The sequence below is a fragment of the Pezoporus flaviventris genome, unplaced genomic scaffold, assembly GCF_033815535.1.
Source record: "Pezoporus flaviventris isolate CSIRO_AGI_PZ_B2104156 unplaced genomic scaffold, CSIRO_AGI_Pfla_v1 ptg000021l, whole genome shotgun sequence".
Classification (NCBI taxonomy): domain Eukaryota; kingdom Metazoa; phylum Chordata; class Aves; order Psittaciformes; family Psittacidae; genus Pezoporus; species Pezoporus flaviventris.
In genome coordinates, this window is record NW_026892569.1 from 6,985,970 (window position 1) to 7,012,282 (window position 26,313).

The 26,313-nt window shown below is 44.2% G+C and overlaps 1 protein-coding gene across 6 annotated transcripts in view; it reads left to right on the forward strand.

Annotated features, from left to right (window-relative positions):
- ADAMTS9 (ADAM metallopeptidase with thrombospondin type 1 motif 9) overlaps positions 1 to 24,674 on the forward strand; it is an 80,760-nt gene extending 56,086 nt beyond the window's left edge. For 4 of the 6 annotated variants that reach the window (XM_061455821.1, XM_061455820.1, XM_061455822.1 and 1 more), the window contains 12 exons: positions 3,736 to 3,903; positions 8,493 to 8,666; positions 14,213 to 14,383; positions 15,843 to 16,037; positions 17,992 to 18,124; positions 18,355 to 18,449; positions 18,609 to 18,703; positions 18,798 to 18,931; positions 20,362 to 20,453; positions 22,073 to 22,177; positions 24,188 to 24,282; positions 24,402 to 24,674. In XM_061455821.1, coding sequence (XP_061311805.1) covers positions 3,736 to 3,903; positions 8,493 to 8,666; positions 14,213 to 14,383; positions 15,843 to 16,037; positions 17,992 to 18,124; positions 18,355 to 18,449; positions 18,609 to 18,703; positions 18,798 to 18,931; positions 20,362 to 20,453; positions 22,073 to 22,177; positions 24,188 to 24,277 — 1,452 coding nt within the window. In that variant the 3' untranslated portion in view covers positions 24,278 to 24,282; positions 24,402 to 24,674. Of the gene's footprint in view, positions 1 to 3,735; positions 3,904 to 8,492; positions 8,667 to 14,212; positions 14,384 to 15,842; positions 16,038 to 17,991; positions 18,125 to 18,354; positions 18,450 to 18,608; positions 18,704 to 18,797; positions 18,932 to 20,361; positions 20,454 to 22,072; positions 22,178 to 24,187; positions 24,283 to 24,401 lie in introns of those variants that run through there. The other 2 variants (XR_009743820.1, XM_061455823.1) reach the window with 2 other exon arrangements.
- The last annotated feature ends 1,639 nt before the right edge of the window (positions 24,675 to 26,313 follow it).

Sequence of the window (26,313 nt, forward strand, 5' to 3'; positions counted from 1 at the left end):
ATGTTCTGACGTTTTTGGAAAGAGTTGATATGGAAATGTTTTTGTCATATTTATTTAAGCTTTTTTCTTGACTTCATTTATACTAGGCAATATATTTGTTTCAATGATTCAGCAGTATGCCAGTCCCCAGTCCTTGGCATATTAACAAAACTAATCATGTAATAAACATAACCCCCTTAAATCTGTGCTCTAATGCTCTTAGGAAAGTCCTTTTGTTCTTGTTCTCCATGTAAAGCACCAGGTGTGACCGTGATGAGTTGAGGAGATAATGAAGATAATAACAAGAGGAGGTTTAGTAGAGTCTTTAGTGTAATGGCTATAGCTGATTTTTTGAAATAGTATTTCTCTACTATTTTATGTACCACAGTCAAATTGTTTCTTGTGTTTTTTTTCCTTAAGAAACAACACAATGTGTTGTTTTCGCACCACTCTCCATGCCTGGCCACCCTCCCAGGTTCACCAAGGGGTGCTATTTGCTGTGCCTCAGTCACAGGCAGGAAACAGTATTTCAGAGCAACGTTTACCCCCCACTTGAGTGGAGGCAGAGGGCGGGTTGACCATGGGCAACAATAGATCCTGGACTCTATAGAAAGCTAAGTTAATGGAAAAAGTCAATACAGTACCTTGGCTACACCTCCAGGGCTGCATCCACAGGTGATGAAAACCAGAAGTATTTCTGTTGACTGCAAAGAGCCTTGAATAAGACTCCTGTTCCACAGAGTGCAGCCTGTCCATCCCCAGTACTTGGAGGTATTTTCTGTGGGAGATAGCAAAGAAATAAAGAAAAGGAGAAGTATGAAAGGAGCAGGTTTGTCTGTGCTACTCGAATCTTGTAAAGAAGGCAGGATCAAAGCTTACCTCGCTATGACAGTCTTATTGGTAGGTATCATAAGTGATGAGAAGTCCTGATAATGAAATGCAAAGTTTCTCCAGGGTCCAAAATAAATGATGGGGCTGATGGCAGTGGCTTCCCTAAGTCACATGGCATTGAGATGAAGCCCATTATTAAATTGTTTTCTGCATGTAGCTCACATATGCTTTAAAATCTATGTGCCAAATTAAAGTTGGAAATACCTGAGATGAATTAGAAGGCAATTATGAAGTAGTCTCTTTGCAAAGGAATTTTCGGTGTCTGATACTTGGCTACATTGGATTATTCAGTCTCTCTTTTCTGTCAGTGCAAATAAGATCATAACTCACATGTGCATGAAAGCAAATGGGTGATCTAGATCTAAAAATGCACACTGCCTAACTTTGATTTATACTGAAGACAGACACAGAAATTATTAATTCCAGCATCCTGGGAATTACATTTAAGTATTAACAAAATTAGGCAAATTAGGCTTCAGCCTCTGAGTGCACCAAGGTATCTATGCAGTCTTCTTGTTTGATCCTGTGATAAATGTTAGAATCAGGCACCATACTAAAGTTAAGCAATTTGTAGATGGGGGATAATGACTTTGGAAATGACTAGCACTGTATTATTTGTGAGATCAAATATTTATCAACCAACTTCAGGTCCCCAGAAATATGCTTGCCTTGGTGCACAGTGTGGTTATTCTTCCTTTAGAATAAGTATTATTATAAGGATTGAGAGTAAGTATATTACTCTTTTAGAATAAGTAGAGTATCTAATACATTTTTTAAATTAGAGAAAAGATGCATTAGGCTGTACCTGCCTGGGATATGTAGGGCAAGAGAGAGTCCTGATCAAGTCTGTAAATTTACTGTTTAGCTTTGGCTGTCACAGTAAAATGCCATCAACCTGCACTTACTGAGGAGCACTTGAATTATTGCTAAAGTATCAGTGCTGCTGCTTAGTCCAAAGATAGTAAATGGATAAAAGCATTAGAAGTTTACAACTGGGTTTGGTAGGATTTGACATTTCCTTCTTATTGCTGACGTTCATTGCCTGGGGAGAGATGTAGAAGGAGTGAAAAAATGAACTTCTGATGAAATTTGAAGGCTTATAAAAATAGGATAACATTAACTCAATCTTTTTTCTGTTGATGCTAAAGAAAAAAAGTGAAGTTTGTGAATCTGGGTAACTTGTGAGAAAGTCTTACTTTAGAACAAGGGACAGCATTTCCTCTGTTTCTCAGTGCAAGGTTGAATGTTGTTCTTTGGGGGGGTTTTTTGCCTATCTTGAAATTGGAACTGGGCTCAGGAAAACTCAAAGGTGGCCATCCGTGCCCCAGGCTGGGCTGGCTTCCCCACCTCTCTAATGGTGCAGGAGCAGCATTACTGGCCCTTAAACCCTTATTGATCATAAGGGAGTTGGGCTGGCTACCTTTTGCCAATCTGTAACACCTTGTAGCATAAAAACAGCCCTTTCAGGACGTTACTTATACAAGATTTTAAGCAGCAATGTCTGGTCTGATGAGTTACATCCATTTCTCTCCACATTGCTCTGAACTTTTTCATTTTGGAGCAAGTTACTGCTCTCTCACTGATTCTTTGTGGGCTGAATGAGTTGGAAGTATGGCTGTAATTTAAAGTAATCACAGCTGTCAATGCATATGCCAGTTTCTGTTCTAACAGATCTTCCAGATCTGTTACATATATAAATTGTCGGATTTTAAGTTTAAACATATTCATAGGCTGGGAAGAACTTGGGCTGTAATTTATTTCTTAGGAAATATACTGATGGAGTGCCTCCAAAATGAAGGTAGAAGCCTCATCTCTGAATGTTTGCTCTGTTCTGTAAAGAAATCAGAACATTTTATGTTGAGAGGTGGTTGAAATAGCATGTTTGTGCTCAAGGATTAAACCAGGGTGCTTATGACGTAGCATGTAATGAAGAAATTGAAGCTGAGTCTCTAGGAGCATCATGCTGAGTAAGAGGCTTGTTCTACATGGAACTGTCATATTAAATTCTTGTCGTGATTGCAGACCCCTTTGATTCCTAAATCTTTTGGAGGAGACTAATCTGAAATCAAAGTGAAGTTGCTTGGGGTTTGCATGCCAGAAGTGGTCACATTTGAAAAAGTTCAGTGAACCTGCAGAGGGAGGTTGAAATTAGTTCCTTCACTACAAAGCTTACAGCTAACATACCTGCTGATTTGCTTTTTGCTTTGATTCTTCAGGCTCTGCTTTCTTGCTACTTTCTGAGTTCGTTTCAAAATGCATAAATCTAAAGGATGAGCATGTCCTGATTTCAGTCTGTTTAGGTTAAAAAAAACCAAGTAAATCAGTCTACACCAGTAAAACTGACACGAGCATTAACACGAGGGCATGGCAAAACTGCATTTTTCTCTTCTGCCTCTTCCTTTGTGCAGTTATTCCCCTCTGTAAAGGTGTATATCACACTTTACTCTCCTGATTTACCAACATTTGACCTCCCTTTGTACCAAGGTAAATGGAGACAATTCCTTTCAAGTTCTTCTAAGTAGATACTGAGGGCTCTTGCCTTGATCCCTGTAAGATGACTCTGCTCCTTTGAAACCACTGGAGCAATGCCAGGAATCCAGCGTGTTATCCCTGCTGAATGTCAGCTGCTCTCTCTATTTTGATACTGGCATTTTGGGATGATTTGACCAAGAATATCATGCAATATTAAGTGCAAATGGAAATATTTCTGCCCTTCCGTATCCCCCTTAAGCCTTGTTCTGTGGGAACCTGGGGATGTGTTTTTTGGCCCAGCAACAAGAAAATGCCCTTGGTAGCCATGGCCCATACATAACCATATAGATGGCCCTGCATTAAAGCTGATCTGTTGTTACTTTATATTTACAGTGTTCTGTCTCCTGTGGAAGGGGCCAAAAGCACCGCAGTGTGTACTGTTTATCAAAGGAAGGGAGGCATATAGAAGAAGACTATTGCAAGCACCTTGCTAAGCCCAGCATGCAAAAGAAATGCAGAGGGGGCAGATGTCCGAAGTGGAAAGCAGGAGATTGGGGACAGGTGAGACACGTTGTATACCCTTGTGCACCCTTGGATATTCTTCCTCCCTCAAATTTGGTTGGAAGCTGCTTTTCCCATCATTTCTGTCCTCTGGAGTTTTTTAAGGGTGAAAAGTTTTGGGTGAGAACCTTAGGTGATAAACAACAGTGTAGCTTCACGGACAGCAGAGATTTGTACCAGTTGAAAACATGGCAACTTGCTTTTAGTGTCTATCTGAAAGTCAATTCCTTGTTGTTTATTTTGTTTCTGCTAGTAGAGGCATTAGTAGATAATATTAAAGAGAATCTACTACTTATTTGTGGTTTTAATATCGTTATTATTTAAAATGTCACATCCCAAGCAAGACCTTCCTTAGTTCTGAGAAATCTGAAACTAATTTTATTATCAGCTTCCTGGGAAAGCTTAACGTAGAATCAGAGCTCTTCATTAAAAATGTTTTTCTCCGCCTTTTGTTTCTTAACAAGCTCATTGCTTGATTTTGCTTTGTTAAAAAGTCAGACACTGATGCATAGAGCAGAGGCTGCTGGAAATGTGAAAGTGTTCGGAGTTATTAAGCATTTTGTTTGCTGTAAGCATACCGCAGATCCTTGTTTTCCTGAAAAATAATGTCTTTGTCATCACCTTGAATCTGCTGCATCACATTTTTCTCTCTGAACCTCCCTTTTCCCCTCTACCTCATTAGTGTGCTAATCAGCAGAGGTATTGAAAATCCTAGACTAAATGAACTGTTAACTTGTGAAACATCATGTTCTCTTGAGGTCTGTCTTCCACATTAAGGTACAAAACACCAGTTCTCATTCAAGTTCCCTGAAAGATAAACCACTAACATTGCTACAGGCACACATGCAAATGTTAGGACAAGGACAGTTGTTTAATGTCGACTATTAAAAAAGACAATAAAGCCACTGGTGTGCTATAATTGTTTTCAGACTTGTACTTTTTCTTAATGCTTACCTTTGAATTCATAGGATAGGAGTATTTGCCATTATGTGTGTCAAGGGCTAAGTGCGGAGGTTCAGTTACTGAGGTCTGGGTCCTTTACCTCAGGTATGGCTGGGAGCACTCAGGTAGCTGTGCATAGCCCTGTGAAATGCTCCCATATTGGAAATCAGCTCAATATTATTACCTTTATTACCTGCAGGAATGAAACCTCAATTTTATACAGGAAGCTAGATTGAGAAGCCGCCTGAAGCCATTAGGTAGTCTCATCATATCCCATTTGATCCTTATTTAAAGTATTTTTTTTTTACACCTAATAACTGTAAACGTAATAATGTAATGGTCTGTTGATTGCGTTAAAACACACTCATATTAGTTGATACAAGTATGTGTTTTAAAATTCCCAACATTCTACCGCATGATCAGAGTTAATTTTATGCAAGTGGAGAAAGAAACCCAAGGTAATAGGAGGATGAGGTGATTTATGGCCTGAGGTAATCTCTTGTGACTAGGCAATTAAGGAATATTTGTATGCTAGTAGTAAGAATAGGCAGTGCATTTCCAGGGGTGGCTCCTCAGCCCAGGTGCCTGATGCTGGGTGTGCTCAGCCAGCCAGCATCTTGCTTGGGGAAAAATAAAGGGTTAGAAACACTCATTCTGCACTATCAAGCTGGGCTTTTGGAAGCTCTGACATGGCTTCCTTGCATCCTGATCCTCACTCGTGCTGGCAGAGCTTTGCCTGTGATAGATGAAGAGCTGTGGCCGTCACACGTTCAGGGCACCAGCTATGGCCATGTGAGAGCACAGGGCTTTCATGGCTTTGCAGAAGACTAAATCCAAGAGCCAAGGTGAATTTAGGTGCAGAACTTCTCATTAAGGCTGTATAACAGGCAGGGGTTCAGCACTCTGAATACCCAATAGATTGATCAGGGTTGAAATGGGCCCCATAATTCCGTGTCACCCTCCCCATCACCAGTACCACTGCTGAAAAGAGGAGCCTTGATCAGTTTGCTCTTCGATCTGATCAAGAAAAAGCTTTCTGAAGGTCTAAGTACCTCTGAAAGATAATCCCAAAGCTGAGCTGCTGTGAGCTGGCTGCCTTCCATCCTGGATAAACCAGTGAAAGTCTGTGTGAGACATAAGGCAGGGTTTTCCCATAGGAGTGCATCTTTTTTGTCACCACATGTGCACAGGACCTCATGTACCTTTAAGGTTTTGGGGGTGGTTTTATTCTTTTTCATTTTGTAAAATGAACGATTCAAAAATCAGGATTAAAAAATACAGAAATGGTTAAATTGAATCCCCGCTGGCAGCTGTGCTTCGCTTCCAGGTTTTTTTCTCTCTGGATGTTTTGTATTCAGAGGCTGCATAATTATTTTCTAGATTGTTATGAATCCACTTTCCTGCAGCAAAGCATTTTTAATATATCTGCGGTATCAGAAGGCAAGCAAAAAAGGCTTTTTCTCCAAGTTTTAAATGTGCTTGTATCTGCACTGAAATGTCAGATTTAATATGTTTGCATCTCCTAAGTGGTATCAATTATGGCCATTTTACCTTTCACTTAGCAAAAATACCAACATTTATTCTGCTGTGTGGTATTTACACATTGCAGCTATAGGCTGAAATCCAGGCTGGTCTGAAAATCAGCTAGAGCATCAGGTAGAACTTCCCTATAGCTGTGTTGGCACTTGGCAGTTTGGTGACTGACTTTCTCAGTGGGGAAAGGAGCACTCCTGGGAAAACATATGGACATTGTTGAAAGGACTAACAGGCTGCCTGACTCATGGCATCCCCTAGGAGAATATATATAGGTACAGCAAAAGCTGTCTGCCCCAGACTGAGTATCTTCTGGCAGTGTCAACCAGCTGTATTTCCCCAAGGTAGACAGAGGTTGGCTGTTCTGGATTAAAACAGACAGGGTGAAAATGATGTTAGAAACCTTCTTTTCTTACCTCTGTAATAGAGTGGAATGGTGTGATTTTGAAGCCAGCCATAAATGCAGTGAAACAGTTCACTCCCCCACTGCAAATCCTCCCACGCATTCAATCAGGGTGCAGCATTTATTCTCATGGGCTTACACAGGGGCCAAGTTTCACCTAGGCACACAGTGAAATGAGTCTATGGCTTTACCTGGTGCCGTGCTTTGCCCAGCACAGACAGGTACCAACCTCTGTCTCCCCAGACCCACTCTACCTGGGTGTCACACATAGCACAGCCCCTGTGAAAGACCTACTACATTGCTAGTGCTCCTTTATCATAACATACCCAGGCATGTGCCTTTTAGGTGACTGATAAATGCAAACCAAGATGCATTTTGGAGCATGGTATGCATCCTTGTGTACGTGTTTCTCCAAGTTTGTGGCCATTATTCAGTTTAATTGTTCCCTGTGGAATGCATAGGACAAACACAGTGCTGTTAATCAGAGGGCAGCAGCGCAGCATATGGGAAGCATTTGCATCACCAGTGACAGAAATCTCACTGCTACTTTCAAAAGTTACACAAAAAAAAAAAAGTCCCTTCCACCATCTAACGAATATCTGGAGCCAGGCAGATATTCACAGTCAGCTTTTCTTTGGTTTTCTTGGCTTTATGGGGTATTTGGATAGTAAAGCAAATGGAGAATTACAGAGGAATACTCTGCAGAAGAGAGAGTTGCTTCCCCATTAGGCACTGCTTAATTCCCTGCCTTAAGAAGTCTCACTTCTATGGGTATTGCAATAACGGTCTGCAAACTTGTTTTCTTAGTTCCTGATGTATTAATAAGATTACTTATATTGATGGTTAATTCAGCAGATGGCTAACTGTAATAGATGTGTTGTAAATACATACCTTTGATTTTTACATGCTTTCTTCTATAAATGCAAATTCTCTTTATTCCAAATCTATACAGTATACTTTAAGATCTAGCCCGGAAGAATCCATACCAGAGGGACATTACGTACTGCTAAACATATTACAGTGTGCAGTCACAACACTAAGAAATGTTGCATGAAACTAAAAACAAGCTGTTAAAAGCATTTTAGTGAAGATGATAATTTGAAAATGTCTGAGAAACAGAGGAATTCGGGCTCTTTTTGCTGTGCCTAGAAGTGGGGAGGAATGTGCCCACAGTGTAATGAAGGAAATGTGAAATGCAGTTCATTAAAAAAAGACATTTATTTTCACAAGCTAACAGGCTTGTGTGCATGGGCATGTTTAGATGCTCACTGAAAGAAACCCCAGCTTGTATCATACCTTTACCTTTCTACTGCTACACACTTTCTTCTATATAATCCAAGTTTGCTTTTCATTAAACTCCACTCCAGTTGTGGCATTTGATACATTTTGAGCTATTACCTTCTTGAGCTGAGTGCCTGTGAAGTAACAGGCAGAGCCTGTCTCTGGCATGCTGTGGTTTAAGTTTAGCAGTGCGGCTATCCATCTCCAGAGGTTTTTGCAACAGAAATCCTGACCCCACTGAAGCCCACTGCAGTATTCCTGCTTGCTTGAGCGGAGCAGGGATTTCTGTCTGCAGAAAAGCCTCCCCTGGAAGTTTAAATGCTGGCTTTAGCGCGTTGCTATCACAGCCGCTGAGTTCAAAGCAGAGGGCGAACCCACAGAACTTACCGTGAAGCTGCGACCACCACTCACCTTTTGTCCCTTCCTCCAGTGCTCGGTGTCCTGTGGCCGGGGTGTCCAGCGCCGCGCCGTCCACTGTCACAGCGGCACCCCGAAGGCAGCCGAGGAGGCAGAGTGTGACCCGTCCAGCCGTCCCCCTCCGCAGCAGGACTGCCACCTCCCCGAGTGCCCCACGCACCGCTGGGCAGCTGGCGAATGGCAAGCGGTAAGCGGGGTCCCCCCCTTCCCTTCCCTGGGGTCACGTCACTTGTGCTCTGTGTGCGGTGCAGGATGATGCTGGAGATGGGGAGTTGCTGAGGCTGGAGGTCAGTGCTGGAAGGATGGGGTTTTGGGGTTGCAAACTGGGCTTTCCAAAAGATAAAGCAGAGGAAACACTCACATGTGCTGGGTGGAAGGGGGAGCTGAGAAATACCTCGATAGGGTTAATACATGGCTTTGTGCTGCCCTGTCTTTGGCTGGGACCTATGCAAATGGTGAGCAGGTTTGGGGTAGGGCAGATTTGGGTCTGTTCCTGGAGGCTGAGCCCTGCTGTGCTGCTCCAGCAGTCAGCCCTGTGCTTCTGGGTTTGAAGGACTGGTAATTCCCACTTTTCTGACCCCTTCCCCCAGCTCCTTCTGCCGTCTCTTTCCTTTCACCGAGCTCCTGGTCCATGCTTTTTGTCAAGCTATAAGCAGAGGTGAGATGCAGTGTCCCACAGGAAATGCTGTGCACTGTGGCAGGCTTTGAGGTATACAACAGGTTTTGGCAGAAAGAGCTCAGACCAGGCACCAAAATGATGAATTTTGTTCTGGCTTAATTCAGTTTTTAGTTATCCCTGCCCCAGCCCTCATCCATCCCTGTCCTATTGTCCCAGGCTCTTCCCAGGGACTGCCAGCCTTGGAAATGGGAAAGGTGATGGAGCTGCCAGCTCTGGTGAGCTGACTCCTGTGTCACACACCTGCAAAGGGGCCACCACTCCTATGGAGCGGATGTCCTTGTCACATAGGGAGGAGGGGATTGCACGCCATGGGCCCTCCATGGGGATGCAGGGGATGGAGGGGTCCAGCATTCACTGGCAGTCAGGCTGCTTTTATATTGCTCCTGCATGGCCCAGGGAGGTCTTGAAGTGGAATGAAATTGGCTGAGGTTCCTTTGCCTGCTGAGACACTGTAAAGAGGCCATGGTGTAAATGCAAAACGGGGCCTCATGCTCCGGTAACAGAAGATAGAGAAGTGTTGCTGGCTTACTGCTCAAAGCCTTGGTGTTCACAGGCACTTGAGAGCCTGCCCTTGTTGTGTCACTAAGGAAAAAAAGAAGGAAAAAAAGGGGGAAGATAGGAAAAGCAAATTTACTGATAAGAGAAAAAGCATCTCACATGTACAGAGGCTGTGCAGCTTCTCTGCTGCTGCAAGGAAAGATTCAAGGTGAGGTCAGCACCTGTTTTTCTCTCATCCTTCCTCTTTCATGAGCTATTTCTTAGCTCCTCACTGTGCTGAGCACCCCAGACTGCAAGCACTTGGGTGTGTGACATTGTCTAATATCCCCTAATATACTAGGCACATTGGCCTGGTAGGAATAGTGTAAATAAGTTTAGCTTGCTACATGGTCTGGTGTGATGTGTCCTTGTCCATGGCAGGGGGTTGGAACTGGATGATCTTAAGGTCCTTTCCAACCCTAACTATTCTATGATTCTATGATTCAGAGCTAAGCTGATGGCTCAGTGGTACCCAATGGAAACATCCTAGCCTGGAAAAGAAATGTAGGAACAGCCCAGGAGGCTCGAGCAAATTCCTTGCGATGAACTTTTGCTTTTACAGAGCCCGTTAAATTTCCTCAGCTAATAAATTTACAGGCGGCAAAGTAGGTCAGCAAACAGCATGCAGTTGCAATCCTTATCCAATGGTGTAATTAGCTCTGAAAAGCCACAGCTCCTACCCCATCATTTTGCTTCTTCGCTTTACTTTTACAACTTCTCAAACCAGTGGCAAGAGGCCTCTGCCTGCTTCTACCCTACCAAGCCCTTGGTGGGAGGTGGATGCTGATATTTTCCTCAGTTTCCCAACACTGGGAAAAAATTTACTGTGTTACAGAGGTTTGTTGTTGTTTTTTTTCCCTTGGGAGCTTTGCTAGAGGAAAGCTGGGCTGAAAGTTTCCTCAACCATAAATAACCATTAATAGAGACACGCAGGAGATCCCAAATGTGAGCTCTGCCCTTTGGCTGACTCCAAGCAGTTCTGAGCACTTCTTATTTTGTTCTGATATACCTGGTGAAAGAAAGTAATAGCAGCTTCTCCCCAGCCATAAGTAGGGGCTACATATTATTCGTAGTGAGGAGGCAGAGACTGCGTTAGTATCTCTGAGCAGGGAACAGCAATGAACCCTAATTGATACGAAAGGCAGGATGTAAAATAAACATCCCAGCACTATCTTATTCTTGATTTCTTATCTTTAAAGGGAATCTGTAAAGATGGGTTTTTGTATTGTTCCTTTTTGTTGTTATTTTTATGAAAAAAAGTTGGTCTTGCCCATAAAAGGAAGAGGGAACTTACTGGAAACCATTTATTGCTCTGTTGGTGTATCGCCATTAATTAGCTGTCCTCAATACCCCCACCAGGGAGAAGAAACTCAATAGAAAGGTCCTTGTTAATGTCAAAGTAAAACTCAGACCATGGTCACAAAGAAAAAGGGAATATTGGGGAGAAAAAGGGTTTTTTTAATATGAACCTCTCTGGAAGCTGCAATGCAGTGCTTGAATCTTTGACATTTGCCATTTGGGGGAAAATCCTTGTCTGACTGGGATTGCAGAGTTACCCAAGGCATGTTTGGAGTGTTCGTGGCTTGGGGTTTCATTTCATCTCTGTGTCAGATTTTGATTTAAAATGAGATGCCAAAGAATGCTTTTGCAAAGCTGTGCCTTTGGGGTTTTTAATTACTATTATTACTCTTCCAAAACAGTTGCAGAAGTGTTTGAAATTGTTCTTAATTTGAACTGCCAGGAAAACAATTCAGAATATGGGAAATGAGGCAAAAGAGATGAATATTGTCAAATGCCTGAGCTGTTTTTCAGCCCTTGCTATCAATAGCTTTTATACCCTGGCTCCTCTGTTTTGTGGGAGATTTAGATCAGTCATGAACATGAGATTTCATACAAAATCTATCACCGTATTAAAAGGAAAAATAGCCTTTTCATGCTACCTGAACTGTCCACTTCCTACATGAATAATGTTTTATAACCTTGGGGTAGCTGATTGGAAACTCTGGAGTGCTTCTCTTTGATTTATTTGATGATGGCCTCGCTGTCTTTGAGCCATATTTAATATCTCAATGGGATTAATTTAATTGCCAGTTATACCTAAAAATACAAATCATCAAACTTTAATTTACTGATGATGATAAAATGCACAGGGGCTGGCTCATGTTTATTTGCCATGTAACCACTATTTGCAGAGAAACCCAAAGCAGGCTGGTATGTGCTTGAAGTTGTCAATCTCTCATCAGCAACTAATGATTTTAAACCAGGAAGGGCTTTTGATATGATAACTCTTCAAAACCAGTGTCAAAAGATGCATTGATGGCATAGAGGTTGTTCATCCTTTTAAAATTAAGCCTGATCCAATGTACTTTGCAAATTTAGGCTTAATTATACATTAAGGGGAGGAGACAAGATCAGCCTTGTGTTTTCCTAATCTTTGAAAGGTGCCTCCTTTGAGTGTGAGCAGCAGAGGGCTGAAACGATTCACTCTGTGCTAACGACCATGTGCTGTGCTGGTGTATCCCAAACCAGAGGCAAGGCAGGCTCTGAGCATCCCATGGCGCCGCTCTCACTGCGCTGGAGAGTTCCTTGTTGAGAAGGAACAGGAAGGTTTGGGGTTCATGCTGCCCCTGAAAGAGAAGCTACGTGATGATGGAACATAATGATTCCTTATTCACATGTATAAACCCCCTTCCAGATTTTACTTATATAACAGGGAGATATTGGAGAAGGGCAAATATAGCACAGCTTGTTTGCTGTCTGGGGAAATCAAACTCCTCCAATACCCATAGGATCACTGTGTTTCAGCACAGACCTGGGAGAAGCTTCTAGTCCAAGGACTTTTATAGCAAGAGAGTAAATAAGGTTGAAAGCACACGAAGCCCTTGGGGTCTTCTGGTAGACTACAGATTTTGCAGTGTTGACTGTTGCCTGAGAGCTCCTAAGTTATTCCTTCAGAATAGATGCTGCTTTGTGGGGCTGCCTCTCCTTCACCATTGCCCTCCACTTTGCTCAGTTACTAAATATTTACAACCAAGGTTGCTGTGACATTCCTGGTTTGCTGCTTCTCCTATGGATTGATCTGATTTTTCAAAGTCTTAGTTCTGACAGCTAATTATGGAAAGTGAAGGCCTGACAGTGCCTGTGCTTTGCAATTAGCTGAAACCACTAATAATCTTGCTAATTGTGGGCCAGTCAGGAAAGCAGGAGTCACTTTGGGGAGGCTGGAAATGATGTTTGGAGGGTGAGACTCTAACTAAATTAAACTGGGACAGTCCTATCTGACTGCAAGTAGTGTTTCTGTACAAATTGGGATGGTCTGACTGAATGTTTTATCCTTTTCCTTAGGGGAAGACATTTCCTGCATGTTACATAAAATGATTATTTTCATGCATGTTTCTCCTTGTTAATCCAGTTAGTTGAAAGTGTTAGAAGTCCATTTCAGGATATAACTTTAAGAAAATAGGGCTTTATCCAGACAGCTGCTTGTACTCTGATGTAGTTTGTTTTATGTGTGTTTTCTGTAAGATGTTCTCCAAGCACAGACCCACTTCCAGGATCATAGCTTTTTCCAAGGTGAGCAGAGAAAGAACAAAGTCCTTAAAGTCTCCAGAAGCCCCCAGGGAGCAGTTGTGCCCAGCTAGCATGGGTTGCTCAATATTACTCAGGGCAGTGTTGAAAAGAGAATAAATCCATAGGGCTGCCTCTGTTGCAGCAGCTGCAGAGATGTGCCCCATGCCATGGGAGGGCAGAGTGCTGCTGCTCGCCTGCTGGCAAGGACAGGGGAAGGGAACCCCCCACACCAGCCACAGCCAAGGGTGTATGTTGGAAGGGGGATGGCTGGGTTGTCATTCTCCAAACAGCTGTGTTTACTAAGGCTGAAATAGAATCACAGAATGGCTTCTGTTGGAAGGGACCTTAAAGCTCATCCAGTTGCAACCCCCTGCCAGAGGCAGGGACACCTTCCACTAGAGCAGGTTGCTCCAAGCCCTGTCCAACCCGGCCTTGAACACTGCCAGGGATGGGGCAACCACAGTTTCTCTGGGCACCTGTGCCAGCGCCTCAGCACCTTCACAGGGAAGAACTTCTGCCTAATGTCTAATATCTTCCTAATATTTATGTATCCCCTCTTTCAGTTTAAAGCTGTTTCCCCTTGGCCTATCAAATGCTGAGGATCAGCCCCTTTCCCCCTTGCTGCATCTCCTGGCCTGGCATGCCCATCCCTGCATCTCTTGGTCCCATCACTGGACTCCACATCTGCCCCATCCCAATACTTGCTACCTCAGTTTCTCTTCTCTCCCTACATTTGGAATTTGCTCCAGAGGATGGGAGCAGTTTGTCACTGGATGCTCCCTCAACATCCAGCATCAAATTTGGCCTTGGGTGATACCAATGGAAGATGCCAATACAGGGCATAAAGCTATCTACTCACTCAGGCCGCCAGGAGGGCTTGCTCCGGATGTGGGTTGATTTGCTAAAGTCCCCGATGTGTAGCATGAGCTGTTGTTTGTTGCAAACAGTGCATGAAGACATGCGGGGAAGCATCCCGGTACCGCAAGGTGTTCTGTGTGGATGAGAACAAGCAACCGCAGAACAGTGGCTACTGCGATGCCAGCAAACGCCCTCCCGAGATCGAGAGCTGCGGGCTGCCACCCTGCGAATACGTCTGGATCACTGGAGAGTGGTCGGAGGTGAGTCCCCATCCCTGTCCCTCCATAGGGGATGTGCTGTTCTGCACCAGGCCACGCTGTCCCCCTCTTGCCACTGGCCTCGGTGAGATATTGCAGCCCAAATCAACAGTGGCAGGGCAGCGCTGCGTGGTGTTATTTTGGGGGTTGTTTCAGTGTGCAGTTTCCCTGCTGGAAAGATAGGAGCAGGGCTGTGGGAGAAGACCAGGATATTAAAGACTATAAATGCCAGCATGCTTAGCATCCTAACTAATACCTAGAGGCAATTTTCTTCCAAAGCACGTTGCCTCCAACAGGCACCCTCTGTGGGTTTGTGCTATTTCATTTCATTTATTTGGTTTTATTCCTTCCAGTGAGCTCCATGAGCAAGGGTCTGGGTGAGCATCCAGGGGTAAAGGTGAGCCTGGACATGACTGAAGGGACATCCTTCCTTGGTGTTGTCTCTGGCATGAGCAAAGGCAGCAGGTTCACTCTCACTGCTGGGAGAGGGCTCAGCAAGGAAAGCAGATGGGTTTTCTTTGTGGCAGGCACTGCATGCAGGAGGACCTGGGCTAATCTCAGCCTGTTTCCTTATGCTGCGAGTGAAGGATTACTTTCCACTTGGAGGAGCAGCAGAGGGAAATGACAAGGCAGCTGCTGACACAGCACTGATTAGAAAGAAAGAACAAGGAAAGGGAGAAAAAGAAAACAGGCTGGGGCTGAGGGGGAGGAGAGGCAAACCACCCAAGACAGCGCAGGAGGGAGAAATGCAGAGATGAGAATTTGTTGGAGAAGCCTGGTTTCCTGGGTGGTTTTCTAAGAGAAATATTAAGGTGCTAATATCAAGCCCTGGCTGCCCCTTGCCCAGATGCCCACCACTCCCTCTCACCTCCTGTGACACACACACACCCCCCCCCCCCCCTTCAGGCCCATGAAGACACAAAGGTGGGCAAAGCCTCACAGAACCAGAGCTCAGCTCTCCCCAGCTCCCACTCAGCCTGTTGGTGAAGAGGATAGGAGCACTATCTGCCCTTTAATTACAAGGAAAATCTTCCCTTTTTGTCTAGTTACTGCCAAGTACCTGCTATTCAGGGTCAATCTTGACCATTTTCTTTCTCTGTGCATCCCATGGCAAAACCCAAACCAAAACAAAAAAGGGGAAAGAAAAAAAAAGAAACCCAAATAACAGAAGCACTTCTGAGCTCCCAAGGATCTTGTGCACCTTTCTTTGCCCTTAGGGAGAGATTCCATGTGCCCAGGAGCCAACCCGGAGTAGGGAGTCCTGGAGAAGCTGTAGGAGCGACACAGGGAGGAACAGTGTGCGCAGTGTTGGGCACTGGTCCACTTGTAGCCACTCACAGTATTCATGGCTGGCTTAAATAGTTACTAATGATCCCTCAAGCTGTCAAGCCTGCTTTTCCCTGCCATTTTGGGCAGCCTTCCTAAAGCATGCAGTGCTAACAGGCACTTCCTCTGCTCGCAGTGCTCCGTTACATGTGGGAAGGGATACAAGCAGCGCCTCGTGTCCTGCAGTGAGATTTACACCGGAAAGGACCACTATGAGTACGGGTACCAGAACACAGTCAACTGTCCTGGCACGCAGCCACCCAACATCCAGCCCTGCTACCTTGGGGAGTGCCCTGTCTCAGCATCCTGGCGTGTTGGCAACTGGGGAAGCGTGAGTTTGGCAAACTTCTTTTTATAACCGAAATCATTGGAACAAACTTTTTTTTCCTTACACCAGGAGACATGGTCTGAAAGTTTGGTGGGGAAATGCTTAAAAGCTGCAGAAATGAATGCAATGAATACCCTTGTGCAGCAACAGCCCTGGTGTGTGTAGGGCTCCATGCTCCAGATTGAACCCCATCGTATGGGGGAGTCCCAGCAGCTACAAGTAGAATCATGATTTCAAGTTTGGATGTAGCCAAAATTGGTGGCAGTGTTGATAGTCATGCTGAATGCTTAGTCAGAAAGTGGGGTCTTTGCCAGAAAAGGAGTGTTTTGAAAGTGTGGTGCTAGAAGGATTGATGGATAGCTGGCAACTAGGGTTGATCTTGTCCATGTGTATGAGCAAGACTTGGGAACCACCTATAGGCCAAAATGCTGGTAATTTGAGCCTTAAAAGGATTTTACTTTCTTCCCTCTCCACATGACCTCCTCTTTATAAAGGCTGGAACAGGGCAGGGGAAAGAACTTAGCCTTTCTGCTAAAGTTATTTGTGTTGAGCCTCTTTTGGGGGCCTGAACTACAAGATCAGGTTTTAGTTAAGGTGATAACATTTCACTTCTTGTGTTCCTGACATCCTTTGAAATGTGGTGTTCCTCCCATAAATTTGATTTATTAACCCAGCTCAGGCATTTGTAGGAATTTGTCAAACCTTTACAAGGCAACAAGGGTCAAATCAAGCAAAACGCAGTGGAAACTGTCAAAGTAAATGGCAGAACCATTTGAAACCTAAGTTGCTCCTGCTCCATAGGAAGCTTCAGATCATCCCTGAAAGTCAAGGCAGAGGAGTTACAGCAAAGAGCTCAGCCTCAATTAACTGGTATTTTCTCCAGAATTTCAGTGTAAAATGTCCAACTCATTAATACAAGTTCATTGCAAGGAGTATCCATTTCAGAAAGCCAGACCTTTCTCCTCACTTTGGGCTGCTGAACGTCCCAGTGACTACCATATGCCATGACCCTTCTCATCTCTGATTTTCAAAGGGATTTAATGTAAAATACCATCACCTTTGATGGACAAAGAGAGTCCTGCTCAGCTCCTTAGTTAAGTTTTATGGATCTGAACCTAAGGAAGAATAAATGACAAGCTGTGAATACCATGAGCCATTGAAGACCTTCTCCTTCGTGGTGTGTCCTTTAGACTAATCATTTCTCAGTAGACAAGCAGCATCATTTTCTTGGCGGCCCAACCTGGTATCTGTAGAAAGAGCTGATTTTCAGTTCTCCAGTACTTGAAAAAATAAGCTGTGGAGGTGGAGCAAGATGCTCCAAACTCCCATAGCCCATGCTTAGCAGCAGCCAACTCACACAAGCTGCTGCTTCGTAGCTCCAGTAACTTGTGCAGTTTCAGCATAAAGATTGCCCTTGATTTGAGCTGTTTGAGGATGACAGTTTTTTGCTGTTTGCACAGATTTTTCCAGAGGGTGAGGGGAGAGAGGGTTTGGAGACTGTGGGGTTTTTTTGGTGCAATATGGATAGAAAGTACCAACCCACATTGTGTTTGTTTTGAGGGCCATGTCAGTGACCCAAGCAATGTCTCCCAGCCACCAGGAGAGGATTTCTACCATTCAGGCCTTCTGGTGAAGATTTCTCCCTTGTATGACCTTCCTAATGTGAAATACAAACAATTTCAGGAGCACATGGTTCACATTAACCAAATGCCTCATCCAGTAAAGCATGCAAGTGCTAAACAAAGTACAGTCATTTTCTTGAAACAATTAATGACAATAATAGTGAAATGATTAATAATCAAGAGGACTACTCATTTGCTTAAAATTAAGTCTGGGTTTGAATACTTTGCAGGATCAGGGGCTTTGCTGCTGTCTCTTGGTACAAGAGAAACAGTCTGTGCCTGTACTTCTGAAGCCCAGAAACCCTGGAGATAAAGCACGAATCTCTGTCTTGCAGTGCTCTGTCACCTGTGGAGTTGGAGTCATGCACCGCTCAGTGCAGTGCTTGACGAACGATGACCAGGTCAGCAGCTTGTGCCAAGCGGATCTGAAACCTGAAGAGAGGAGGGCATGCCACAGCGTCCATGACTGTAAGTCGCAGATTTGCCTTTCTCGTGGCTTCAACATCTTTCCCACTCAAACTAGAGATACGCAGCGTTTCCAAGCACTGGGAGCCATCCAGCTAAGCACTAAGGCATTTCAGGGAAACCTGTCATAAGATAAACAAGGTGTTTTGGTGCTTTGGATGCCACACAGTGTTACAAAACAAATGTTGATGTACAGTTGCTCAGTGACTACAAGTGTTTCTGTTTTGTTTCAGGTGAATTACCAAGGAGTTGCAAGGACATTAAAAATCTCAAAGGTGTCATTGAAGATGGCGAATATTTCCTTCAAGTCAAAGGGAAGACATTAAAGGTGCATTTCAGCAACAGATTGATAGTTAATGCATTTCCCTAAGGTGCAAGAGGACCCTGTGTGTGCTTTTCACTTCTGCTCTTGGATTTTCTACCTTTGATTTTCTTGCCCATCCCTTTGCACAGGATGCCTGACAAAACTCTGGCTTCTCTTTCTCAGGTATATTGCTCTGGGATGCAGACTGACAGCCCCAAGGAGTACATGACCCTTGTAAATGGGGATGCAGAGAATTTTTCAGAAGTGTATGGATACAGGTAGGAAATCCCTTAATCCTGAGCTTCACAGTGGTTTTATTTTCCATGGCAATATTTTTCGGTCATGAGTAGAAAGGGTTTTCTTTTGATTTAGATTGCATAACCCGACTGAATGTCCGTATAACGGGAGCAGACGAGAAGACTGCCAGTGTAGGAAAGATTACACAGCAGCTGGGTTTTCCACCTTCAGCAAAGTAAGGCTGGACCTGAACACTATGCAAATAATAAGTGAGTAAAAACAGGGCCTTACCATTAAAAACAATATGTTTATTTTACACAAATGTAGCTGTAACTAGAAGCAAGCAGTAGTACTGTAGTGAGCAACATTCCTGAGCTCTCCTGTTTTGAAACTTGGTCACTTGTTTGCTGCTTTAAGCTTAGAGACTGCAAGTTGAGTACCTCAGAGATGCTCATACTTATTCTCCATAATATGGAAAGACATTCAAACAGTTGCTGGTACATCTGCTGTGCAGAATGAATATTTGCATGCTCCTGGCAGGCCAGGGCTTTTTCAGGACTGTATTTCATTTGGTCTTCTATTTTCAGATGGGACTCGGAAGGCTTAACCTCATTTAACATACACTTGTGTCAGGAGATCCCAGCACAGGGGACTCCTCTGGGGTCAGAATGCTGGTCCCTTTGGGCCAGGGTGGAGGAAGCCCTTGACAGAGCCAGATGATGGGGAAATAACTTGTGTGGAGAGTGATGGAGCTGAGGCCCTGGATTTGCAGGGGCAGAGGGGAATGTAGCTGTGCAGTATAAGTGATACCCTGTCTCTCTTATCATTCATGGGAGCTGGGAGCCTGCAGCATCCCACAGGGTCATGGTTTCAGTCCCACTGACTCCAGAGATACTATCAGTTTCCATCAAATGATTTAAAAGCACAACATATTGTTGGAGGTTCATTCAGCATCTAGCAGAGATGTTTTTCAGTGAATCAAAAATCCTTCCTTGTAAAATGACTCTTTATCTGATAAGGATTTTTTTTTTAATCACTTAATTTTCAAGCCATGAGACCTCCCAGTCTATGAGTCTGTAAAAAGCTACTAATAGTCTGTAAAGGTAAAGAGCTCAAAAGAACCACCCTTGGGAAATTTGATACCAGCTCCCTTTGAATTTCAAAAGGAGCTGGGCACCTACCTCTGTCAGGCAGGAGCTATCTCACATCCCCATCTAAATGAGTCTTGATTACTTCACATCCCTCCAGAGCAAAATACCCCAATTCCCTTTGAAACCCCGACCCCTGTGCTGAGGCAGCCAGGAGAGCACTGAGATAGTTGTTTGCCTTTGTTTAAAAAGGAGATTTAGGAGGTCCCATGGCTTTCTTGAAAGTGGGTTATTTTCTGACGGAGAAATAAAACCCAAGTCATGGGTTTGAGTTTTGTTCTTATTTACACCTAGGCCCTAAATCACCAATGTGCTTAAACTGAACTGTGAAGTTTGAGTGTTTAAGTGTCTTGTTAAAGTCAATGCTCACATCCTGGGAGTCACATGTGGGATGAATAGAGGGATTTAATATTAAAAATCCAGCAGTTTTAAGATTCATGTGTGAAACCGGCTTTAGTGAATTTCAACGTTAGCAAACAGCATATTTACAATCGTGTTGTCTCTTCCCCTGCATCTTTCTTTCCGTGTTATTCACCAACTATTCTCCACAGCAACTGATTTACAGTTTGCACGGACACATGATGGACGACCTGTGCCTTATGCCACTGCTGGGGACTGCTACAGTGCAGCCAAGTGCCCGCAGGTATTTCACAATAGCATTTCATAGCAATTGGTGACATTTGTTATGTCCAGGTCCTCTATTAATTACTGCTGATCACATTAGCCCAATCTTGGTGAGTGTCACATTCTCATCTTAGTGATTGGAAGCTTCATTTTGTCCATGAAGGAAGCACCTTCCATTTTCCATGAGTGAAAATGTCAGGTCATTATCAGGCCACTGTCAGGACTGGCTAAGGGACATTCCCCTGGGCCTCAGTCAACAGTAAAGGGTTTGGGTTAGAACTTAAAGATCACCTAGCTCCAATGGCAGGGACAACTTCCACTAGACCAGGTTGCTCAATGCCCCATCCAACCTGGTTTTGAACATTTCCTGTGCATCAGGGCAAATCCAGCCTGTCCCAGCACCATGAGGTGCTGGCCATAAAAGTATGGAGCTGGGCACAGGCTAAGTTACCTCCTTGGAAGCTCTAGGAGGTGATGTAGGATATCTATTCCAAGCCCAGTTGCTTGGAAAAAAATACGCTTTCTTCAAAGTCTTTAGGAGACTGATTAACACTTTGCTATAGGTGGATTGCTCCCTGTCCCCAGCACAATTAGCTTTTGTGGAGCTGGAGGATGATAAGTGATGTGTTTGGGGTTGGAACTAGATGATCTTGAGGTCCTTTCCAGCCCTAACTATTCCAGGATTCTATGTTTGGATAGTCCAGGCTATTTGGTGGACCATATTTGCAAAGAGCATTAATCAAGGAGTCGCTGCAACACACGGTAGAGGGCAAACCTCTCCATCTCCTTCCCTCCGTACTTTTAGAGCTGAAGCTTTTCTGCGTAGCTCAGCAGCTTAGGGATTGACTTCCTACCTCAGGAAGGCTCATGAATGTTAATATCCATCTACTTGACCCAGACAGTTTGATCCTCACAGAAAATCAGCATTCCCAAGGCAGCCACTGCAAGGAGCAGAGCTAACAACCATCTGGTACCATGCGGCCATGGTGGGTTGTGGGTCAGCCTGGGGATGTGTCCAAATGATTCCTCCTTGGGTCCCAAAACAGGCAGGGCTGGGGTGTGCCATGGGACTAAGGCAAAGGCGGGGGGGCTGTGCGTTGGATGAAGGCGTAGCCCTTAGTTTTCCTTCATTTGGGGGATTTGGAGATGGGGTGGAATGAAGTGAAGGACGTTTTTAAGAAATAAGCAATTGAAAGAGTTTTGATTTTACTGAAGTCCAGAGGGGGGAAACCCAGTGGAAAACAGGGAAAACACGGACAAGTGTGCCCTCTCCAGCTGAGGAGGGAGCAGTGAGAGCCGCTGCAGCGCATCCCTGGGGTACCTTTCCCATCAGCTGTCGGAACACGTCATGCTCCGCAGTTTGCCATGGAAAAGCCAAGAATGCCCTCAGCCGGCAAACCGCGAAAAAGCAGTGAAAACCCAAGATAAAACCCCTCCTTTCCTGCAGCCACCAAGAAGGAAATTCCTAACCCAAGACATGCTGTGATTCAAACAATATGTGCTTATCACTGTCAGAGCGATGGAAGACATTTAAAACATCGCTGGCAAGATCCTGTTGGAAAAGTGGTACTATGGAAAGTCACAGGAGGCCAAAGCACGGGGTTTTGGGCTAACCAGGCTCATCTGCTTGCTTTTTAGGGTCGCTTCAGCATAGACCTGTACGGGACAGGCCTGACCTTAACGGGACGAGCAAAGTGGCTCTCACAAGGGAATTATGCGGTGTCAGAAATCCAGAAATCCCCAGTGAGTTGTAATTTTACCTATGGTTATACCTGCTCGTAAGGCTTTTAATTGCCATGTTGTGTTTCATGGTAACATCTTCCAAGTAGACACTAACAAAAGAATAGCATCTGACATTAAATTGTTGTCTGTAATTGCATGGGGAGAGCAGGAGCTAGTGGGTTTAACTTGATGTGAGTTGTTGCAATTAATTGGTGAGCCTGCTTAACCATGAGTGCTGTGGGGTAATATCCTTAATTAGTTGTCTGAGATGTCCAGCATAGAGTGTATATCACACAGCAGGCAGGACACATGTGGTCAGGGCTGCAGAGGGTCTATGGGCCAGCCGAGTGCCCTCAGTAGGAATGTTCCCAAAGGGCTGCTAATAAAGTGAGGAGGATATGGACTGTCCCACTGGGATGGGTTTATCTGCTTGGGAGAGACTGGAGTCCTCACAGCTGCATTGCAGGGCACTGTCCCCTGCATCTACCTGTGGCTTCACTAACCTGTGGTCTCTGGGTAAGCCAGACAGACCTTCAGAATCACCCCACGCCCAAATCTGAACTTGTATGGCTTAATTTGCCTGCCTGTTAACACCCCCATCACTGTGTGCCTTCACATACTGTTGCTTCTGTGTCATGTTCTGAAATTGGAGAAACCCAGGACTGCTTTTTTGGCTGTTACTTCATATGAGTCATCCCAACTGCCCCTGTTAAAGCTCTCCAAACTTACGGATGTCACCATAACCATTTCATAGAAAGCAATTTGCAAAATATCCTCTCCTGTACTGCTGTCGGTATCCCTGGCTCTGGGGAGCCCCATGAGCCTCATCAGTGCTAGTGCTCTTAAAGGAGAATTAAATGCTACTGGTCCAACCACATTGCAGCAAATCATCCTCCAGTGTAGGTGGGACCAGCACAGACCTGGTAGCTTAGTTCTGGCAGGTGCTTTGCTGTTCTACCTTTCAGAAAGAAGATGCAGCCGACTTGGGGGTTGTGGAGAGCAGACACCACCACAGCTAACAGAATTAAAACAAACTTTAAAGAATAAGGGTCAAGGAGACAACTCTTACCTCCATCACCCACTGGCATCTGTCAAGTGCTGTTCCAAGGGTGTAATTGCCTGCAGGATCAGGAGACAGTCAGGCATCATGAGAAGAGATGATAGCAGCCTGCTGCAATCACAGATCAATAGTGTCAAGGGCAGGATGGAGCTCGTTTAAAAATAAATGCTTTGTGCAAGCTTGTCCTGCACTTAGGTCCAATTTTCTGGTAATTGAGGGCTGAGCTCCCCTCAAGGACTGTCTGTCCGTCTTAATGACCAAGAGGAGAACGACTCTGCAGAGGTGGGATGAGGAAGGTCAGATGGAGATGTTAATCTCCTGACTCAAGACCAGAGTTGCATCATCCTTGCTGAGCTTTCCTGGAGACTAGGCTAACCCCAGGACCTCTCCACATTTTCCTTTGTCTTTTCTGGCTTTGGAAATGCAGAACTGGGGAGAGACAGCACCTTAGCAAGTAGCAGAGCCTCAGCCCATTGCTTTCCTTCTTGTCGCTGCAGCCACTCCAGACCTTTTCCTTCCAAATGGATGTTTCTTGGTATCACCTGCAAATACCTTTCCTGTGCCCTTCACGTGCTCAGGCACAGCTGAAAGCTGTTATTGTCTAGATGCGGTTTTGCATGAGCTGAGTTTTCCGCTACACTACAGTTATTCACTGTGGGGCAGTTTGGAGAAAGCAAATACCCTTGAGATACCCCTCCAAATGATCTTCTCCTTGGGCATCTTTCAATGTAATGAATCAAAACTACCCTTTCTTATTTGTGTTCACCATCTGACCTGGTAGCACTAAAGAGAATTACATTTGCATATATTTAAATATAACATTGATTTCATAGATTGATTTAGACGTAATTTGTTTTCCTTTCAAGGCATTTTCTATAAAAACCCTTACTAGAATAACCCAGATCCAGCCCTTCCACAGCATGTTATTCCTGAGCCCTTACCTGAGATGTTATTTCTGATTTTGCCTGCAGGATGGTACCAAAGTAGTAGGAAAATGTGGCGGTTACTGTGGGAAGTGTACTCCATCATCTGGAACAGGCCTTGATGTTCAGGTGTTATAGCCATGGTAAGTTCCCTGCTGCTCCTGCATGAAGGGAAATCCTTCCCAAAACATCCTAGAGGAGCAGATATGGCTTCAGAAGATGATGGTCTGACTTTAATGTACACCTTGTCTATATTTTCTAGGTTGTCTGCAAGCGGAGATGAGACGAATGAAGGATAGCGATGCAATACCTCTGCCTTCCACTTTTTTATGTTTATGTATGTATATAGATCGCATATTCTTAATGTACAGGTTAATATTTATGTTTGGAATTATTTATTTTGATTTAATATTTTTGTACGTAAAATCATGATATTAAGGCTGCTTTTCCTATTTTTATTTTTTATTGTTAAATCCTGCAGTCAAACCACTGCATTTTGCGTACTCTACATTATATGTAGCATTATGACAAGTGATACTTTATTGTCACTGTATTCAGTTGTTTACTTTCAATCAGTAATTTTCCTTCAGTTATGGGCTGCTTTTGCCCTCTACGGTGCTACACAATCTGCATAGGGGTATTTTTGGCATTTCAATCTGTCTTTATGTTAAGGAAAATAGACAAGATGTGCTTAAATTTTATTTTTAGGGATTAGGCTGACAGCACTCGAGGAAAACATGACAATGAATACAGTGCTAGTTGCATTAGCAATCTTTATCTTTTAGGTATGTTTTGAATTTCACATGACCTCTGTGGCCAGTGCTAAAAGCACTGGTTTGGTGCTAACATGGTATTTATTAATGCTCTGTAGTTTTAGTTAATCCAGTGCCTTTATCAGTGAAAAAGGGAAGAAAGCAGAAAAATTGTCAGGTTCAAATAAACTGATCTCAAGGTCCTTTCCAACCCTAACTATTCTATGATTCTAAATTAAGATCTACCCCAGGTTTAGGAAAATTCCTGCAGATGGATCTTCAGCTCAAGCCCCTTTTTCGTAGGGCCCTGAAGAGAACTCGCTTTTTTAAAAACCATATCTTTGTCTCCTAATTGCATGTGCCACTGTGCTTCCTGCTCCATCTGGAAGCGGGGTATTAACTCATCCCAGACAGGCTGATCAGCCCATATGTTTCCCTGGGCTGTGTGCTGAGAAGTGATACGGGTTCTTATGGACATTGTCACAAAATCCTAACGGGAAGCTGAAAGCACCCCTGCAGTGTTATCTCCCCTGGGGCCAGTGTGGACCGCAGGGGATGTGGGACAGCAAGCCCAGCCAAGCCAGCCCTTCCTCTTGGCTAGGGGACTCCACTGCAGGCACCTGCAGCGTTTCCCCAGCCTCCTACTCACCCACAGACCATCTGCAAAGGGAAGCTTCAGCCTTAATTCAACAAGATCACTCTGTACTTACAGATAACTCTGCCCCCCCCTTCAAAAACAAGCTGCTTTACGCCTACTTCTGTATTGCTTTGGATCTTCCTGGTAAGGCATCTGTGCCTCTTGCCTGTTTGCCACCCTATGTACAACCAGACCTTTAGTATTGGCTTTGTTATATATATACATAAAAATTGAGGAGCCATCTCCCATAGGCACTGAATGCGGCTGTGCAATAGTACCTGCCTGTACATAGCCCACTGCTGATGGCATGCCGCCTTTGTGCAGAGCTTCGTAGCACATTGAACGGGGGTGATGTGACCAGATTATTTTTGTAGTCTATGACTATGTCCCTTATCTCTTTCTCCACAATTTTACTTAGTGATAGGAAGATGCTGCCCCTTCGCATTCTCTGTCGGGGCAGCCAGGAACACAAAGTACAAGGAAAGGAAGCTTTTCAGCACAAAATTGCCAGAAGTTTGGAAAAATGAAGATACTTATCTGCTACTTCAGATAATTCTTTCAATTTTGATGCAAACAGTTAACAAATGCAACCTCAGGATCTTGTGTGAGTCTTTCGCAGAGCTCCCCAAAGGATGTGTAATCAGTCTGTTACAAAAGAGTTGGATAAATAGGGATAAAAGATCTGATCCCTGAATTCATACCTCATGTGCACTGGCCTGTGTTCAGCCTTCAGAGTGAAACCTGTCAGCCAGCCTGACAGTCAGGTATCAACACACCCATGTCAG